The following is a 21,263-nucleotide window of genomic DNA, read 5'->3' as shown; positions in this document are numbered from 1 at the left end:
TGCCTGCACACAAAAACCCCAGAAGAATGTGCCCGTGACCATAGGGATTTTGTTATGGAAGACAGCAAAGGAAAGTAGGTACAACTTAAGTGTGCAAGTACTGTCGAGTTACTATACATATTATGACACAAACACAAAAAAAACAAAAACGCTCAAGCATTTTGGAAAGTAACCGAAAACACTAATTTCATACAGTATATCAAAAACGAAAGCACAGAAAAAAAAAAGATTTACATAAAACTCGAAAATAGCTAAAAATAAGCACCGAAAAAAACAATTTATAAAACCCGAAAAACAGAAGCCCTAGTTATATCTAAAAGCCAATTCAACTATTTTTTCTGACAACTGGTTGGACAGGACATTTCCAGCAGTTTTACCCCTTTGAAAGTTCATCCAACATCAGTGTTATTTTGGAATGCAAAAAAATTCCTAAACACATCACATTCGGCTTAGCTGATTCCTTCTGGGGTTGTCAGTAATCAAAAAAAAGTAATACAGTAAAAACAGATAGAAATAAGACATTTACTTTAATACACTTCTGAACACACATCAACTTACACAATAAAATCCCACATTTATAAGGCTGCATTACACAACACATAGCTTACAATTACATTTTTTTCTTACCGTCCCCCGGCCATATTTTGGTTTCTCAAATGCTGAGTTCTTAATTTGAGCTGACTTTAGGCTTGGTAGATACCATTAACATAAAATGAAGGTGACATATCAACCAAAGGGTCTGTTGAGTGATAAGAGCCAGCACCATCTGCCTGCTGTACAGCTGCTCTGAATAAAGCTTCAACATACAACCAGCTATGAATTTAGCCCAAAGAACTGTAACACTATATAAAAAATTAAATACACTTCAAAATACATGTACATTCATGATACTGTAGATGCACTGATGGTTACATTACTTACTGCATGCAGACAGCACAGCAGGATAAGAAGTATGTTACTTTTTTTCTGCATGTTCAGTAACTTTGCAAAATGACATCAGACTAACTAAATAGTTTCAGTTCCTTGTTTGGAAATAATTCATTCACAAATGATATTGGGGTATACCCAAGACTGGGACTGATTAACTGCTGAAGTGTGTTGAGTGGAGTTCTTGTTCCTCACCTCTTCACAGGTATGCAGTATTGAAAGAGTTACATGCTTGTTATTAATTGGTGTTGTTCCATAGGTTTGTTATCCTCTCAAGTCATTTTGAGGGATAGTAACTCAAGTGCTCCCAGGTATATCACAATTTGATCATTCACAAATTTAGTTAATGAACGGCTGGGCCATGTTGACAGGAAATGGTACAAGTACCGCATTTTACTGTATACGTTCTCTTCATTAATTCATGGTTTTTACTATTTCCCTGTTTTTGTTGTGCAAATCAGTTAAATGATGAGGAAGCACTATACTGTACTGTAAATACAGAGTAGTTAAGGTAGCTCATGTACCTTTGAATAAAACTCGACATTTGAACAACACACACAGAATGATTCCTAGAAAAGGTAAAGGGATGTAAAACAAACAAACAACAAAAAAAAACCTCAAAATGTTACCAGAAGCTATTTACTGTACAGAATCAGTGCAGATCACTTTCTGATAGAGCTGACACATGGTTAAGTGTGTTTACCTGTGGTTTAACGCAAGGACAAGCATCTCAACACACCTCAACTTCTTTAAACTTTACTGATAAGAATGCGTATATACAGTGCAAAACATTAATATTCAATGAGTGTGTTCACTGGGAGAGGGAAGACACAACAGATCTCTGAGAGGACAGGCTACAAATCTCCAGGTTGGTAAAGGAGCTTCCTCCTTCGTTGGTGCATTCTGGGTGAGTCGAGCTGGAAGTAATGATGTTCTTGAGTCTATGGAGGGCAATGACAAGCAGCAGAAGGAGAAACGCCAACAGGCTTAAAAAGATAGAAACATATACGTAGATATTTTCCAAATGTTCAGAGGAGTCCACAGCGGTTGATATGGACGTTGGGACGATTCTGAGGAATGTTCCATTTTCAAAAAGTAGGCTGCCATTTTTTTCTAGAGGAAAATCAGTTCCAGACATTTTCAGAATTTCATAGAATTACTTTCTTAGGCAGACAAGAAAAAATGCTTGACAGAAAGGGTTTCCATGAGAACCTTGGACAAACCCACAATAAACCAAATGTATTGTGTGTCAAATGCTGTAAAAACAAAAAGAGAAAATAAATGATTACTTTTAGATACTGAAATGTATTTATGATTACATTTAAAATGTGTTGACACAAATAAGGTATTTAACAAACTTGCTGTGAAGCTACTGAGGTTTCACCTTAACAAATGTCCTATAAAAGCTGATCCATGTATGAAAACACATTATGCCAGCATTTCTAAACCATAGCGCGGACAAACTTTCATTCATAGAAGTTATATTTATAGCACTATCTAACCAAGAACAAGAAACAGAGGAACTTGCCAAATACTGTGAGAGAAAGAGGTGTAGGGATTATTAATACAAATGTTCATTGTGACAAATTGCCTACACATTATGGTTGTCCGTTACCAATAAAGAAACAATACAGGTTACTAAATAAAATATATACCACTACAGTGCACAATTTGCACCATTGTTGTGAAATGAAAATAAAAGTGACAATGATCATTTATGATCAGAGTGACTCTAAAATCCATCCTTTTAAAGTTAAATATGCATGGTAATTTTGTAGTTTTCCATACAATGATACATTGCAGGGTATGTGTTAAATAGTGGTTAACCACTGTTCTCCCCATGCTATAACGTACTTATATATGGTGTACTTTACTTGTCTGAGGTTTTAATGCTTTTGCTGTGCTTTTACAAAAGCGTTACACAATAACTGTTTAAATAGGAGACCTTTTTATCTCATTCCACATACTAACACCATAGTAATGAGTAAAAATGAGATTCTGGGTATAGTACATCTCTATGCACTCTAAAGACTTCATATCAAGACTTACCAAACATCCAAGCCGGATAAAAACAGAAAACAGGTTATTGTAAAGATCTTTTCCCAATAAAGTGCCGTGCCAACATTGCATAAGTAATGCAGTGTTCACCTAGACTGTGTCAGTAGAATAATAATCGTTTTTCTATAAAGTGTACTCAACATAATTTGTATATGTAGATAGCAGAACTGTGCTTTTCCAACATTCAGAAGTAAAATACCACTCAACTTTTCTTGTCGTGAAATGAACACAATAAATAATAGGCTTGTTCAGTTTCATTAAATACCTGCCAACGAAAACATCTTAAAGGGAATTACTCAGGCAATCTGCACAGCCCTAGTCTTTTCCTGCTTTCTGATTTGCAATGTTCTGCAATTATGGGGCTGCAAAAAAACAAAAACTAAAAAAAGTGAAATACAGACACGACAACAAGCAATTCCCAGTAATTTTTTTCTTAACTTGGCACTTAGCATATAATAAACAGGCAGTTTATTAGAGTCAGCTTGTGTTATGGTAATTACTCTTTGTCTGCGTCAGTCTTACATTGACAACAACAATAAATAATTTTATTTAACAAATACTCTTCATTCATTGATTCATTCATTGTTGCCGATCCTGGTTTAGTATAATACTTTTGGAAAAAGGACAGCAGTGTCCATAATTAGCAACTAAGTCAGACATTTTACACAACTCTAGCAAAAACAGACTTTACACACCTCTTTACACAATCTAAATAATGAATGCCCAATGCATTGTAATAGCAATCCTGTTTCAACACATGTTTATTGCACATTATTTAGGTAGCGTGAATAGGGTACACACTGATCCCCTCACAGAACACCTCTAGCATTCTAAATGCTTCCGATTTCAGTAGCCAAGGACACCTGTGATATGAAGCAAAGTAACAGGCTGCCAGAACAAAATTCATTGAAATAAAATCTTACCTGTGCTGTCAGTGGCTCTGAAGGTTTTTTTAACTGTATGCAAGCAGCAGAGAATGACCATGAACTTCAGTGTTACAGAATGTCAAATGGCCTCTAGCTATATAGAGGATTCAATAAAGACGCAGTAAAGTCTTCAAATGAAAAGGAGAGTTACTAACCTGGAGTTGACTGTCAGCTGTGCTCTTCCCATTGGTTGCACAGCTGGATGTAAAATTATGATCTAATTGCTTCCAGCATTTTATCTGTCAGCCATTCAGAAAGAGAATAGGTGCATGTTATTGCTGAGACAATAATAAGTGCCCTGATTTTTTTAATATGATTACACAAGGGCATTACATTTAAGCACAGTCCTGTTGTGTTATTATTTCTTTATCTTCTTTTTTAGGACAGTCAAAGGAACAGAGCAGAAATGGTGACAATAAGCAGAACTGACTTTCAGGAGTTCGTTAATAACCTGTCAAAATAAGTCCAAACTGCACAGCACAGAAGAAGCTCTAATTCAACACATATACCTTTTAGTCAGTACAGGCTAATTTACTGTACTTTACTTTACTTACTTACTATATTACAGCCATGACATTTCAATCTCATTATTGTAATCGGAGGGGGATATTAACAGGAGGGTTATTAAGCACAGTCGACTGTGCCAGTTTTAATGGTTGATTTTAGTGCTGGGGCAGACATGTTTCATGTATGATTATTAGGATTAATATACTTTAGATCAGATGAACAGAAATGTATAATATATTTATTGCTGCAAATTCATTGGAAAGCTTAGGCAACAATATCATACAAATACTGTAGTAAACTTGTGGGATCAGGTCATTGGTCTGTGTATAGCTGTGGATACACAGGCTCACAGTGATACAACAGAACTTCAGGTGCCATCTTGAGTAAACTGCCAATAAAAAATGTGAATGAAAAAAAAAAATTGGAAAAACATTGCGCATACGCATTCCAAAAAAACATTATTGGAAAAACAGGACTAAAAACACCCCAGAAAATCCTAAGGTGTCAAAAGAGCCAACCTAACTGATTGAAAAACTGTCAGGTAGAAAAAAATGATTACAGTCTAATCCTGCTGAGGACCTCACTAAATCCCACAATTGTAAGAAGGGAGGAGAGGTGTGTAGAGACCTAATCAAAGCAAGCTTATGCCCTGAACTTACTTGGAGGTCCTCATTCACAGGTAATAATTGCATTTTCCAGTCCCTGTATTTGCAGGATTAAATGGGGTACTGTGGCAAAGTGCCCTGCCCCTATGCGTATTTTTGTGTTATATGTTGCGTGTGGTGTGTTAATGTTGGTGTATAGTTATTGATGCACGGAATATAAATTGGTCTGTGTAGCACAAGTGATTTAAAATATATAGTTGTATTTAGGCACAGGGATTGCACAATCACTTCACGTTCAGATAAAGTATGTAATAGTATGTGAGCTCGGGGAAGTGCACAAATTAGTTCACGTGCAGATGTACCGAGATTCCAAATTGAATGATTGATTAGTAATCGAGTCTTGGTACACCTGCATAAAGGATGCAGTGTTTCACTCACTCGGGTTTGTGTGTGAGTGGAGTGGAGAATGGGTGTGGAGAGGAGAAAGTAATTATAAATAAGAAATAACAGTTGCTACGGCTTGCTGGAAGCACCAGCATGGTACAGTTGGTCCACTGTTTTGTCTGTTCGTTTGGCCATTGCGCTGTTTATTTTGAGTAATTTGTTTTGTTTAAACCTTTTTTTTTTTACAATAAACCGGCGCCAGCAAGCGCATTCACCATTTCACTCGCTGTGTGTGTTTCTTCCGGGTCTGACGTCACCGATCAGGCCAGCTTGCCACAGGTGCCCATATTGCTTGACCTGATATTGCTCATGATATCTTGCCAAGTTGAAATCAAAGAAAAGGGCTTGTAACTAGGAGGGCCCCAGTTCAAATCCCGCTCACTAACTGTGTGACTCTGAGCAAGTCACTTAACCTTCTTGTACTCTGTCTTTCGGGTGAGATGTTGTTGTAAGTGACTCTGCAGCTGATGCATAGTTCACACACCCTTGTCTCTGTAAGTTGCCTTGGATAAAGGTGTCTGCTAAATAAACAAATTATATGACCTCCATATAACCTGAACATTGATTTTTTTCAGTCTTCAGTTTTATAAAAACATTGTTTCAGGGTTTCCTTTTTCTTAAGAGTTATTCAGCTTTTTTCATTTGTGGGAAAACATGTTAAAAAGCAAATGTAAAATGCAGTACGAGGATATTCAAATATGACAAATTGCTGCAGAGTCTAGCTGAAGAGGAGGGTTAGCAGAGATTAAATGTAGTTGACTGAGATAAGTAATATGAAGACACAACTATCTGTTCATCAAATGGAGCCGGACCCCTTTGGAATAGGGGACCATGTGTTTCTGAATCAGGAGACAAGGGTTCAATCGTCATTGTACAGGACTGGAATAAAGTCAGCATATCTACACACACTATGGCTTACAGTGTGTAGCGGACATATGCTGAGTACTGAATTTTCATAGAGGTACAAAACAAGCCATGGGACACAATGGTTTAAAAAAAAATGTAGAAAGGGGGCACTTGAAGCATATCAAATCATCAATAATATATGAGCTTCTATAACGCTGTGTCTTTGAGTCCTCAGTTCTTTCATTCAGCATCGTATCACTCAGTGATATGGGTCTCTACCGTGCCCCCTATGGGCATTTTTTTATATTGTTCTCCAGAGCTTGTCCTGTTCCAAAAATCAGTACCTGTGTGGAAATAAGACAAGCCAAGCTTTAAATGTCATTATATGTATTTTTCACCTTTCTCATGCCTTTTTATGATGTTATGAATTATGTTGAGTGCTTCTGTGATCTGTTGATCCAATATGTCTGTCTTTACCTGTATGTGAGCCTGTCTGGAAAAGTCTAACTGCCTAAGGCTGATCAGACACTCCATTTAAATTATGTAACCAAACTGCCTTGCAACTGCCTGGTCCAACCTACTAACCCTTTCTATGTATGTAGAGTAGGTTGGGCCAGCAGAGTTGAAAGGTCATATTGTCACAAGACTTAAATATATTGATGAAGTCTGTTCATTGCTAGAATTCTCTAGAAAAGATCAAAGCGTAGAATCCAGAGCCACTGTCAATGATCGCAAACATCACAAAAGAACAAGGAACAAATAAATCAAATAACATTTGAAGCTATTTGTTCTTTAAATATCCTTTCACAAAGGATGTAAATAATGGGGGGTTGCGGGTCTAAAGACCCACATTGACCTTTGAAGATCCCAAAGTAAAATGATCAGTAACTTTGTTCAAAACATGCACTTTGTTTATTGTCCATTTAACAGCATTAAGCCCCTTTCACACTAACGCTCCTACCCAGGCACTGGCTACCCGGGTGACAATCATGCGTAGTGTGAAACCACGTACCAGGGTCATATCCGGGTCACCTTAGGATGTGGGTCAACACGCTTTGACCCAGGTCAAGCAAGACAAAATGCAAGATCGTTGTTCGTAAGCTGACAAAGTAACAAACAGAAGGTTTCACTTCTGCAAGAAACATTTCTGCTTATTCTGTTTAGCCATATTTCTGTTGATTGAGACACACCATGAGCCAGATTGCATCAGGGATGCAGAAACATTTGCTCTGATCAACATTTGGGTCAACGATTCATCTTGAAAGCCTGAAGAGAAAGGGTGGTCATGTGAACATTGCTGCTTTCAGAACATTGCGTATGCGCATTGTGTACTTGCTCCTGTCACCCAGGTCGACCCTGCTTCTTCAAAAAGCAGTGTGAAATCACATAGCTGACCCGCATGGCACCAGGTCACGTCCCGGGTAGAGCATGCCAGTGTCAAAGGGGCATTAGATAAAGTTAATAAATCATACTTTCAGTGTAATGTTGTACACTATGTATGATTCAAATTCTAAAAGTTATGAGTTCAGAAGCACCCACTCTTCATATGCTGTACTGTTTTCAGAATGTTCCATGATTTGCATCCATTTTGTTGACCTCACTAAACCAAATAATTAATGTCTTATCATTACAAGACAGTATAAATAGGGACAGAGCATTAAACAAAAAGCAGCACCATTTAAAAATGCTTAGAAAAGGAAGCAATTCAATCAGTAGTGTGTTACCTTAAAATACCAACTTGCTATACAGCACTAAATCACATTAAAGTTGATGCCATGTCAGCTCAATAAAGAAGCAATATCCAACAGAATGCCACAAGTATGACGAACTCCCACACAAAAGAAAAAAAATCCCAGAAAAAAAAGATATAAAAAGTGGGGGAAAAAATCGAGCAAATACATCTAGTCAGAACCTGTCTCATACAGTTTCAAATTAGCCAAGATTAAAAGCTTCATTACCCAGAAACTGAATCGCTTAGGATTATGGTTCACATCTATCAGCGCCCACTTTACTCCATGTACAGAACAAAATACCACCCTCTCCAACCTACATAATTTTTACTGTTAGCCACAACTGAGTAATCATTGACTTCTGTTTTTGTGTTATTAAGTTTTTATTTCAATAAACCATCTGAAATTCACTATCTCATTCATTCCTGCACTCACTTTGCTGGAGATTACTTATTCACCACTGATAAAGAAACTCCCTTGAAACACACACCTCCGCACGTAAATGTTGATATATACACTGTACATTTATGAAAAAGAACCCTATGTAAAATGCAGTGGGAGGACATTCAAATTTGACAAATTGCTGGAGAGTGCAGCTGACGTGCATGAAAGCCTAACACAGATGAGTGTTAGCAGAGTAAATGAGAATGTAGTTCACTGAGATGAGTAATATAAAGACAAATCTGTTTAGCAAATGGAACCTTTTGGAATATCAGACAGTGTGTCTCTGAATTAAGAGACAACTGCTCCATCTTCATTGTACAGGGCTGGGCACTTGAGGTTTATCTGCACAGGCTGTAGCTTATCTAGACGCCATAGTGTACTGATTTCTGGAACTGATACAGAACAAGCCATGGGGCACACGGTTACGCAATACAAAAAATGCCCATAGGGGGCAAGTTGGAGACTCATAGCACCAAGTGTTACAATGCTGAATAAATGAGCTGAGGCCTCAAACACACAGCCTTATAGAAGCTCACATATAATTGACAATTTGATATGCTTTAACAGCAGCCACATTGGAGCCACAATCTGTATGGAAATACCCTAAGCCAAGCAACTTTAAAGAAGTCCCTTCAATGGGCATCCGAGTAATTTAAAACCTCTTTATGGTTTTGCAGAAGTACTTTCAGTTCTGTATTTCTGAATTTTAGTATGTTCTCTGTGTGATAGGCTACTCATGTTTGCTAGATTGCAAGACACATGTTTTTTATCCAACTGGTTGATGAGGCCTGAAGCTTTCTGAGGCTGGGCTATGTGGATGTGCAAGCTCGTGTGTAGCTCCAGGGTGAGTAATACAGAATCTGTTGTGTACTTCGCAATTGTAGTCTACAATTTTTTGGCACTGTGGGAAACTCATAGGTCTCTGAACATACCTTAAGGTGTAATTGTTTACATGTCTTTGCAGTTCTGTGTTTACGAACCATCTTTGTACAAGGTGTACACTTTTAAAATGATTACAGTACTTTATTTTGAATAAATTCATTTTCAAAATGGGTGCTAAACTGTTTTGAAACTTTAGCACCAGAGAGCCTATTGGTGCTAAATTATCAAACCCCACCTGCATACCTGCTGGAAACATTGGTACTGGAAATGAAAAGATTAGAGCATACACAGCAAATACAATTAGGTGGTGACTCAATTTAGTAGCAGATGGAGGTGAATGCTAAAAAGAATACAAAGGAAAGCTTATTTTTCGGCATAATGACAAAAGCAATTTTTCAAGGACATCTTTTTAACAAGATAAAAAAAAAAAAAAGATTTCCTATGTATGCTATGGTTGCTTTAGACCACAGAACTTGAGGGAAAGATCATAACCAAAGCAGCAAAGCAAACAGTAACCTACCATACACATTTTACAATAGCAACTGTCTCTAAATACATTATGACCTTCTCCATATTAATGACAGATGGTGTATGGGAAATAAAGGTTACAAAGCAGACATATCTGGAATATCTCAGATGCAATTATGAAACCCCCTTATTAACAAACAGAGTGCTGTGAAAGGCAAACACAGACTTACACAGATCTATAGCGAATTAGAAACAGCGCAGGTAACAGGGCAGGTAAAGAAACCAAGGTTTGCCGGATTATGCATATCATATTACAGTTCATATTTGCTCCCTTTGTCAATTTAAAAAAAGACAAAGATTAAGGGGGTTTTTAAATTATTTTTTTAAATAAATGTCTGATTTATTTAATTTTAGTTTTTAAAGTAGCTATTTAAATACCAGCTGAGCAAAAAAATCCTGTTTACGAAGTCTAGATAACTGTTTTATTACAGTTTTCATGACTCAATGCAATCTGTTTTTGTATGTGGTACCATTGAACCACCACGATTCACAACCTGGCAACAGCAGCTCAATACACAGTTCCTACACAACGCGATATGGTGTGCAGTGTGCACCTTAGAAGCATGTTATAAACTATTGGAATACATTATTATAGAATTGCTAATGAGCTACTAAACGGTATCTTCCGTGCTTTGGGTTTCATTTTGATCTTGGTTATTAAGTTACTGCTTAATTTTGAATGTATTATAAGTCTGATGTATGACGAGCCTAATAGGTTGATACGTCTTTAACTTGAAGGAAGAGAGCTCATAATAACCCAACCATTAAACTTTAAGGAAATAACGTTAGTTAGATGCACAAGTTGTCTGAAGAAACCCATATCAAAATCTTGTTGCATACCAGACTGGACTTTTTGCCAGAACTATGTGTTTTGGTTTTGTTTGTTTTGTTTTTTTTAAAGATAGGTTTGTATATCAATCGGTCTAATAAACGGATAAGTTTGTCTAAACCTGATTTTTTCTTAACAGGAACACGCTTACAATTATCTATCAATAATTAATTTTAATACTTCATTTTAAGTTTAAAATGATCATTCACAGTAGCAATATTTCAAATAAATAAATACATCTCTCCTACTAAAACAATGTTATAGTTACAAAAAGGACACTTACATTTCACTGGAGCTGCCTTTCCCTGTCTTTTCAAATGGTGTTTTTTTTATGTGTTCTTTAATCTTTTTAGATCTTGACGGTTCTCTTTCTCATTTGAAATCTGTCCAACAGTCCATCGTAATTAATATTCATGCGGTGGTAATTTATTTCAAAGAATCTTCACTTTGTTAAAAACAATCCCGTCTATGAAATCCAGGATTTGATTCAAGTGCACCCAGTAGTGTCAGTTTTAAATCTGCAGCTCGTCAAGTACCTACCATAGATTTAGCTGTGTAATTACACTACAAACCCTTATCTCGTTGCTTCGCTCTAGCTCAGAGCATCTCTGGTGCACAGCCCCGCTACAGACAGATTGAGATGACATTACCTGCTACTGCCTGCCTGCCTGTCAGCCCCCACAAGTCCGCGACCACGAAGACATTAAAAAAATATTGACCACCCTGTAGTGAATATATATATATATATATATATATATATATATATATATATATATATATATATATATATATATATATATATTTGTTTTGTTTTTGTTTTGTTTTTTCGGCATCATTGCGAAGTTACATTAGAGACATTAAAACATATAAACTACAGCGATAAATAAGACATTTTTTACATTTTGTATTTTTTTTGTCCCACTTTTGTTTCTTTTTTCTGAGCTACAGTGGATCTATCAGTTGACATTCATAACCTGCTACTGAAAGTAGTTGCAGGAACATGTTTAGTTAATTTTGTGGCATTGTGACAAGCAAAATTGGTAAATGTCATTTATTATATTCAGTCAATTTCCATCACATCATGTCCCATAGACTTGGGGAGATACATATATATTTTACTCTGACATGCTGGAAGTGAAACGTAGAATGTTATGTTAAAAATGTAAATGAAAACAGTTATTAGAAGTGATTATACATTTGGAAAGCAACATGAGATATAATTCTTCAAATGACCTCAACCAGAATTGCACCAGAAACATGAATACAACACAGTAAAACCTCACTATACAGTGTAGGAAGCCTTACTACTGAAGTACTTAGTGTCCCTACATTGTCATTGCAAATCTTTTGTTAAAGGTGCCTATCTACTGTATCTGCACTCCTAGGTGTAGCCACACTAACCAATGACTGGGCTGACGACTGCATCCACTTAAATCCAAAGCCTACTCTCAAAACCATGCTCTTTAAACTGACTTCATATTCGAGAGGAGTTCTTCTCAAATGTGCCGACCCCCATTAAGACTAACATCCAGCAAGTCCTCTCTTAATAAACCTTTCATTGATCTTGTAACGCTAATGCAGATTTCATTTAGTCACTTTTACTGTTGCCATGGTTTGTCATCTTCTATTAGCTAGTCATAATTAACCACTAAAACCTTGATCATATAAGGCATTGCTATCTGGAATTTGACCGGGTTTTGGAGATATCGTACAAAGTAAACTAACAAGGACATTCTGGGGTTTGTTGCTATTAGAAACCAGTGTCTGTAATTATATTTTAAACATTTAAATGTTTCAATTATAGTTGACAGTTTACTTTCTCAATAATGTTTTGCTTTTCTTCAGTTGGTTTTGTTAAAGCTAGACATTCTGTGTGAATGTTCCTCTTAAGTATTGAATAGTTACGAAATGATCATAAACGGACACAATGGCAATGATGTGACAGGGAGAGCCTGTCTGTGTTTATTTCTGTTTAAAAAGCACTTGCCATGGTTTGTAAAACACCTTACCATACATATCAGGGCTTTAACAGGCTTTCACTATGCTTAATTATTCCTAAAAGAGGACAGGGACAAACCAGAAAAAAATTATATTTTGTCCTGAACATAATATTTCTGACATGTTTTACATTATTTGCCACAATTACTAGAGACTTATACATTCATCACTTTACTGAGGCATCAGACACATAATTAATGCAACACATGTTTACATTACTTTGTTTTGAGATACATGTTCATCGACTTTACATTTTCAAATTTTTAAAGCTGTCTTTGGGCTCTGTTTTAATTTCTGTGATTCCAGCTCAAGCCATACATGTCCTGTGGCAGCCTCCAATTGAGATGTGACAGCCAAAGCACACTGGTTGGAACTGATAAGAATACATGCATGAGAGTCTTACTGCTTTGGTAGATAAGCTGCTATTTTTAAGTTGCGTAAAAGTGTATATATACTGCATAGAAATCAAACATAAAAATGAATTTTCATAAATTGAAATAAAAAATGTCAGGCTTTTTTCTATTGGTGGTTGTAAAGTAAGACATTCTGTGTGAATGTTCCTCTGAAGTATTGAATAGTTACAAAATGATCATAAATGGACACAATGGCAATGATGTGACAGGGAGAGCCTGTCTGTGTTTATTTCTGTTTAATGGGGAGCTCCTTGCAGCAAGTTGGTTCTGTCGCATTCAACATTTAAGCAAGATGTGGCACAAACAATGATCTCGAAAAGGGCTCCCTATTCAGTGACTCCTCTTTCAGAGACAGGTAGTTTGCTCCAGGCCAGACACTTGAGCACTGTTCCGCTCTGACTTCCAGTAACTGGTGCTGAATTTCCACAAACAAGTGTTCTTTCTGGTTGCTCTCCAAGGTGCTACACCAGCCAAGTGACGTGTACAGGATCCTGACTTGATCTCCAGAATAGGAGGTCCACTTTACCCATACTTTATTTACTGTTTTATATAATTAAAAAAAAGTCTGGACTGTAGAGCAATTGTATTTTGTAAGACCCGTGATTGACAGTTTTTGATTATTGGAAATGTGTTCTACTTGTACCTGCTTGCAGAATAAATTCCACGAAGAGAATGTAAAAACTCACCTGCTATTGTGAACAAATACTTGCCAATGAGAAGACTGTGTGAACTGATAACATTTCTTGAGTATTAACAGTATTGAATCTCTGATACTTTGAAGCAGGGGTGCTGCAGAGTTTTGGCACACCATTTACAGATATTATTAAAGCCTACACAAATCCAGACAGGTTGTTGGCATTTGCTTTCTAGACAGAAGATTTTTTGCAGACATTCATTTCAAAGGCAATTCTATATATTGTGCACAGAGAAAAAATACATTTTAAATCAATTAAAATAATTTTAGTGATTATTATGAATGTTTAAAATGTATTATCATAATGGCTGTGGTCCTTGTGCGAGGAACATCACCCTAGACATACCTAGAAAGATTAGCACAGTACAACGAAGTCTGGGCAACCTTTGTGACATCATTGATTTACCACCTCCAAATCATTATAGAAGATGAGCACAAAGCCCAAAAAGAGTTGACAAGAGATGTATCTGGCCATCATAACCGGTCAAATAAAGTTACTGTTGTTATTGTCCCTATCAGTTGGAACCAGCAACTGCATCTTGAAATGTATTTGGGCACCATGAAAATACATCACATTTTAACACACTTCTGCCCCCTTAAGTCTAGTTTTCAAATACGAGAAGATACCGTGCCTCAGGCATTGGATCTACCTCTCCAAAGCACCACATATATTCCTTCTTCCATGCTGGTACACTGAACTAGAATAGCAGGTATTAATAAAAGAAAAATTCAAACCTGCCTTGTAATTAAATACATTGTACATCCAGGAGTGCCAAACAATTTTTATTTCCTGTCAAAGTAATGCGTAAACTAAGCCGTTGCTCTTTAGAGACGTTCTGCCACATAGAAAAATAATAAGCAACTCCACTTTGAGAATACAATTTTATTGGTTCTTAATCCTGCAAGATTCCCTTCTCTTCCAGGCTTATAAAGAGATATGCCACAGATTCAACATCAGGGTTTGATGTGTGGAACTGCCTCTTAAACCAAACAATCTAACTTCTAAATTGAAAAGCTCATGTTTCTTCCACAGACACTCAGTCACAAATATCAGAGTGTTCCCCATTTCAGAAAAAAATGAAAGCAAAGGAAACGAAAGATCATATCGCAAAGATGAAATGAACAATTGTAGTAAGCTCGGAGTATTGCTGAGAAGAGGTGCAGTCATCTTTCTCATTACACTAACTTGTATTCCATGGCAGTTGTGCTGTTAAAAAAGCAATCTTGGGAAACTCTGTAAACCTTTTTAAAGATATCCTGAAGGGTATACTGGTACAGCCAAATAACATTTTAATAATTGCCATAAAGAAGTTTGGGCCTACAGAGTTGAAAGTTCATTGTGACATTTTCTTTCTATAATCAGGTAGAACAGACAATTGCCAACAAACACGAATTCCCCAAACAAGCTCTAAAGTAAATTAAGCTAAATAGCCTGTAACACATTATTTTTACATATAATTACCCATTTATACAGTTGGGTTTTTACTGGAGTTATTTTGGTAAAGTAATTTGCTCAAGGGTACAGCAGCAGTATCCCCCACCTGGGATTGAACCCAGGGTCATGCAACCCAGTCCTGCACACAGCTTTGCAGAATGCAAACACAATAACACAGTCCCGCCGCCAGCCCCTTTGTTACAATATTAATAAAATAAAATAGGGTTCCCAATGGCTCATCCAGTACGCAAAGAGAGCAGGGTGAGTCATACAATCAGGAGCTTGCTGGTTCAAATCCTGATCATGCTGAGTTGCTGATCTTGGCTGGGGTCCCACTGGTAGTGCTGCCTTGACTGAAGAAAGTTCACCTCATTGCACTTCAGCAGCCTTTACTGGTCAGGTGGCCTACAAGTCATGGTGGAGCCTTACTCCAGGGTTCAGTAGCTTAGTAATATCTGCTGTTTTGGGTTCGGCTGGTGAAAAAAGGCGATAGGCTTGATAGCGTGAATATAGGTCTACCATTAATCTTCAGTCCAATACAGAGACTACAATTGTATGTCAATGATTGTTTGGCAAATGTGGTGGTTCACATATCAGTGTATATCAGGCATTTCAAAAATACACTTTGCTGCAGTGCAGTTCATTTTTAGACTGTGAGGTCCACAGTCTCTCCCACAAGGTGTAATGTGACCATTTTAACACTTTATTCAAGCTTAAGGAATTATATAAATGTATTAACTACAGAGCAAATTTTAAACTCAAAATATTGATAAATAATTCATGATACAAAATATAAATATGAAAAACATTTTTGCTTTATGTAAATGATTTTACACTGGGCTTTTGTATATTTATATTTATTGCTGTCATAAATCAATTATAATGCCATACATACTGTACCCTCATGTTAACTACAACATTGTGTGTAAATAATAAGCCACAATGGAGTGTCTGGCTATGCTGATTATATGGATGCCTCGGGTGAATTGTGAAGTACAATATAAACCCAAGTACTTTCAATCACCCCAGAAGGGCCACATTTAATCTCATTGCCAACTGTCATTGAAATTCAATGCCAGAATTCTAAAACTCAATTATTTTGAAGAAGGCAGCATACATATCTATTTTTTTTTTTCATTTAGTGCCCAAGTACTTTACCCTTGTACCCCTCTCCAATTAAAAAGGCACAATTACGGTCCGTCACTGCAGCAGCTCCCCACAACAGTGCACCGGACCTGAAGGTCAGCGGGTGTCCTTCGATCCCACCACTACTAGTCACACCCAGGAGCTCAACAGTGGATGTCGGTGAGTTACTGGCCCTGGGAGGACAAACGCCCTGCAGGTGTCCCCTTGAGCACCTGGTGACACTCTAACCACACTAACTCCCGGGAGCGCAATGACCAAAGCATATGAAGAAGTGCCAGGTGTTAGGTTGCATCTGTGACACAAATTATTAGGACCCCCATTTCACCCCCATTTTGTGCAGTTTTACAGGAAGAACCTTATGTTGTATTAAAATGTGGGTATCAGCCATAAAAGGTTTTCTGGCAGACTTCCAAATGCTCTTCCAAATAAACCCCACAAAGTTTGTGCTAGTGAATGACTCAGATGATGGTACTGTTGGGGACCCTCAAAGTCTTTTGCCATACAATGAAATTTACTCAATAAATATTGAGAAGGACAACCCAAGATCTACTTCCTTCTTTATCTCTAACTCATTCAAAAATAAGGTATGACTATTATAGTTGATATAGTTGCTATGCTTGTCCTCATATTCCATCTTCCACGACAGTGAGTACCACATCTGGTCCTTGAGTTTAATAGTCTTATTTATGCAGACTTTATTCCTCTCAGCAAAACCACAATTCACAAAGCAAAGCAGAAGAAAGATTAGAATCTGTGACCTAACAGCCAGGAGGAAAACAAGTTCAATTACAAATCATCTTTGGTTCTGAAAATCTTATATGTTTTTGTTTGTGGCCAGTGCTCAGCTGATGTTGATCTGTAAGCTGTTTGAAAAGGTAAAATTGAATCTGTAAACTTTTTGAAAATTAATCAGGAAAGATAAGGCTGTAGTGAGATAAACTGGGACAAGCAGGGAAAAGTTTGCAAAACAAAGTTACAACAGCCTTCAGAGATAAAGACAGGATTATACTATAATGTGCTAATCTGATAACTGAATTTATTGATGTTGCTTGTAGAACTAACATCTGTCCTAAAAGGAAAACAAAGCCATTTATGTTTGTGAAAGGATTCATGACAAGCCTAGTCTGAAACAGGAGATGATCAAAGTAACAATTTTGAACACACACACACTAGCACACAAAAAAATGGGTGTATTACATGTCTTGCTGATTGTATCCACCTTAATGGCAAGTGGCATCTTTCTTTTTGAAGGACAGTTGTGTGACAGTATATTGATTAAATGCCTTTGGTTATGGTTCAGTCATACCCAGATCTCTGCCCTATTTTCTGGCTCTGCTAGAAGGTACAGTAGTACCACAGGGCCAGGTGTCGACTGAAATTAACTGCCGTTCTTTATTCATAAAGACTTTTGTAACTGTTAGGCCTCAACAGCGACCTTTCCCTTGGTCACCTCCAGAATAGATAGGTGTCTAGAGCACTGCCCCCTCTACCAACAAAGGCTATTACACTCGAGTCAATTATCACATGCCACAATGACATATAGGATTGAGGAGGAGAAGACAAATTCAATTTCAAACCTCTTGATGGGGTGAGTTTTAGCGGTACGACTTCACATTGCTTAGCATCCAGAGCTTTCATTGCAATAAAAGCAATATAGCCCTTCAGTAAACTGTAGAAAGTCGTTGTACTAACAATAATCTATGTTCAAGGTAATAGAGCTTGACTCATAGCTGTACAAGAGTGAAGCCCTGGCAATGATTACTGTCCCAAGAGGCGTTGAAGTAATTCAGAACAAACAGACACCAGCTGGTTTAGCGACCTTGGAGGCATAACAAAAATGTTAAGCAGTAAGATAACCCTTCTGTGCTTTACACAATAGATATTTCCCCAGTGTGATGAATCAAGCTCTCCTCATTTTTTAATCATCACAAGGGGTTTGAGAAAGACACTATCCAGCCTCTGCTCTAGTCTGCTTTAGTTTTAATACAGATATATACATTCTATTCTAAAGTATGTAGGTTTTTGTATTTATTTGTAGTTCTCAAAGATTTTGCTTTGTCTGCTGTTAAAATAAAATAAAAATAAAATCATTAAGACAGTCAAGTATTTAAACAAATATTTTCAATTAAATAGCAAGTGTATACATATTTTGGTTATATGCAGTTTGGAATTATTTGTAATAGTTTAGTGGACTTGACTGGAAATGCAAGTTCTGCGATAGAACCAAAACAACTGAATAACACTCATCACTACAGACAATATTAATAATGTAAGTATAATAAATACTGTACAATAATAAGTATAATTGTTTTTATAATATGAAAACTGGTAACAGTATTATAATAAGTTTGAAAGCTGTGCATGTCTTCAGCTTAAGATGAATGAACTACAACCAAAATTCACACCCTAAAAACTATCCACAGTTATCATCAGGCCTCCAAAGCAGCATTTTTTCTTGTGCTTATGAATTGCTTATGAAAGGTGAGAGACAGTGGCACTCAGGGCTACAGTCAAACACAATGTGTTGACATGTGCCATAAAAGCTTACCCTCATAGGACTGCAAGAACATTTCAGTTTTGACTTGAACACCCCCTGCTATTTCACTGTGCTGTTTTTTTGTGATGAGAACCAATGTCCACTGGGATACTGGGAGCTAAGCTAAAAGCTTTCGCTGGTGATCCATATTTAAACCCAGAGGTGAAAGGCCTGCATTGATAGTAAATATCTTCTGGACTCTTGCTTATTTCTTTTCTGACTGGTCATAGAAGGAAATTAACTTGATTTGGTAAGTTTTGTGCATTTTTCTTTTTCTTTTAAATTAAATTATATATTTAGGGTGACCAGATTGTTAAAGCTCAAAACCAGGACACATTGTTAAATAAGTGATAAGATTAATTAAACCATTTAAATATTGGCTATTTTAATGGTTATATAAATAGCCATCCTCTCACTCTTAGTATTATCTTTTTTTTTAAGTAGCTAGCTAATTTCAGTACACTCCTGGGTGTATAATGTGTGGCTAATTAGTTTAAGTAGCCATACTGAGTTCAGTAATAATAATGTAGCAATCTCAGAAATGAGGGAAGCGAGACAGGAATTTAGGGGCTGAACTCGAATTTTATTTAACAAGCTTAGAACTAGTTAAACAGGCAACCAGGCACTGCGCTGTTCAATAACTCTTCGGCTGCTATAATCTGCAGGCACGCACAAAAGTCCCTTTTCCCCTATGCAGCTAATTGACTGCTATCAGCTGCAGCCACGCTCTATAGTCCAGTCTCTCTCTCTCTAATTGTCAACACTGTTCCGCTCGTCTCAGTAGGTTGGACTCAAGAGAGCGCATGAGTAATAAACCCAGCTCGATGGCTGATACAGCTGCGGCCATCAGACCCAACGGTTTTTGGTACCGTACCAAAGAGACTAGCGATCCCTGTTGAAACAGGGAGAGGCAACCCTGAATAGCCCACCGGGACCGTCCTTGTGAGGGCTGCTGAAGGCTCCCCCATGGGGGATGGAACATCTATCCCCATGGCCCTCTTCAGCCTATTGTGACAGACTGGGCTGAAAAGCCGTGCAGATGTCGCAAAAGTCCTCGTTCCCAATGGCCTCGGTGGCATGTTGGACCCCTAGGCACCTCACGCAGATAGAGTGCCCATCATTGTGCGGCATGTTTGCCTTGCAGGATGTGCAGGCATGGACCCACAGAAGGCTCATCATGGTTGGATACCGAGTGCAACAAGCATTGTGCTCACCGATTGCACCGAGCATCGTATACATGGGAAACGCTAAGCGTGCACTGAGCGCCGTGCGTGCGAAACACATTGAGCGCCTTACACCGATTAGCGTGTGCACCGGAGCGCAATGCGCACTGAGTGCACTGGGCAATGTACGTGCCAAGGCGCTATGCGCGCCGAGTGCATCGAGAACCACGTGCAACGAGTGCACTGAGCACCGTGTGCACCAGGTATTGTATGCATCGGGGCGCTATGCACCGAGCACTGTATGCATCGGGGCACTATGCACGCTATGCATCGGGGCGCTATGCACCGAGCACCGCGTGCAACGAGTGCACTAAGCACCGTGCACACCGAGTGCACCAAGCGTGGCGTGCACCGTGTCGTTTGCACCGAGTGCACCAAGCACCGCATACACAGGAAAAGCTATGCGTGCACCAAGCGCTGTGCATGCGAAATGCACCGAGCACCTTGAACCGAGTAGCGTGTGCACCAGAGCACTATGTGCACTGAGTGCACCAAGCACCGAGGCGCCATGCACGCCGATTGCACCAAGCACCATGCGCAATGAGTACAACGAGCACCACGTGCACCAGATATTGTGTACACCGAGGCGCTATGCACCGAGCACCGCGCACCGTGTGCACCGAGGCGCTATGCGCACCGAGCACCATGTACACCGCGTGCACTGGGTACTGTATGCACCATATATATATAGATATATATATATGTATATATATGAGATATCTTTAAATATTTTGAGATATCTGGAAATGATCATTTGGCTTGCCATATTCATACAGCAATTATTGTTTCCTGTCACCAGACTGTGTAACTGCCAAGGCTCTGTCTTGGACGCCTCTTATAAGATTCAGTTGTCACTCGTTAAGATTCCTTGAAACATGTCAGACTCCCCAACTTAAACCAGAAACTGTATGGCTCCAGCAATTAGATTTCAACAATTAATATAGGTTATTTAAGTCCTTAAATGTTTATCCTCTAAAAAATACTGTAGATTATTATTATTATTTCTATTAATTAATAATGTTTTTCTGATACAATACTCACCAGTTATTTTCCAATGTAATATTCTTATTGCATTTACTTAAATACGGTCTG

The 21,263-nt window shown here is 37.9% G+C and overlaps 1 protein-coding gene across 2 annotated transcripts; it reads right to left on the bottom strand.

Annotated features, from left to right (window-relative positions):
- Window positions 1-553: 553 nt before the first annotated feature.
- On the bottom strand, window positions 554-11,342 carry LOC131737729 (serine-rich and transmembrane domain-containing protein 1-like). 2 transcript variants are annotated; one of them, XM_059028602.1, is made up of 3 exons: window positions 11,010-11,342; window positions 4,067-4,150; window positions 554-2,183 (listed from the first exon to the last, which is right to left on the bottom strand). In XM_059028602.1, exon 3 carries the CDS (start codon window positions 2,063-2,065, stop codon window positions 1,739-1,741), a length of 327 nt encoding a protein of 108 aa, XP_058884585.1. In that variant the 5' UTR covers window positions 2,066-2,183; window positions 4,067-4,150; window positions 11,010-11,342; the 3' UTR covers window positions 554-1,738. The 2 variants fall into 2 exon arrangements, with proteins under 2 accessions (XP_058884585.1, XP_058884586.1); XM_059028603.1 differs by lacking the exons at window positions 4,067-4,150; window positions 11,010-11,342 and adding an exon at window positions 3,909-4,016.
- Window positions 11,343-21,263: the final 9,921 nt, after the last annotated feature.

The sequence above is a fragment of the Acipenser ruthenus genome, chromosome 8 (genome assembly GCF_902713425.1).
Source record: "Acipenser ruthenus chromosome 8, fAciRut3.2 maternal haplotype, whole genome shotgun sequence".
NCBI lineage: Eukaryota > Metazoa > Chordata > Actinopteri > Acipenseriformes > Acipenseridae > Acipenser > Acipenser ruthenus.
Note: the sequence above shows the minus strand (reverse complement) of the source record. Positions and strands in the feature narration are given on the sequence as shown.

What these genes read in the sequence shown, in the direction of transcription:
- LOC131737729 (XM_059028602.1), bottom strand. Translation starts at nt 2,065, where the DNA reads ATGTCTGGAACTGATTTTCCTCTAGAAAAAAATGGCAGCCTACTTTTT.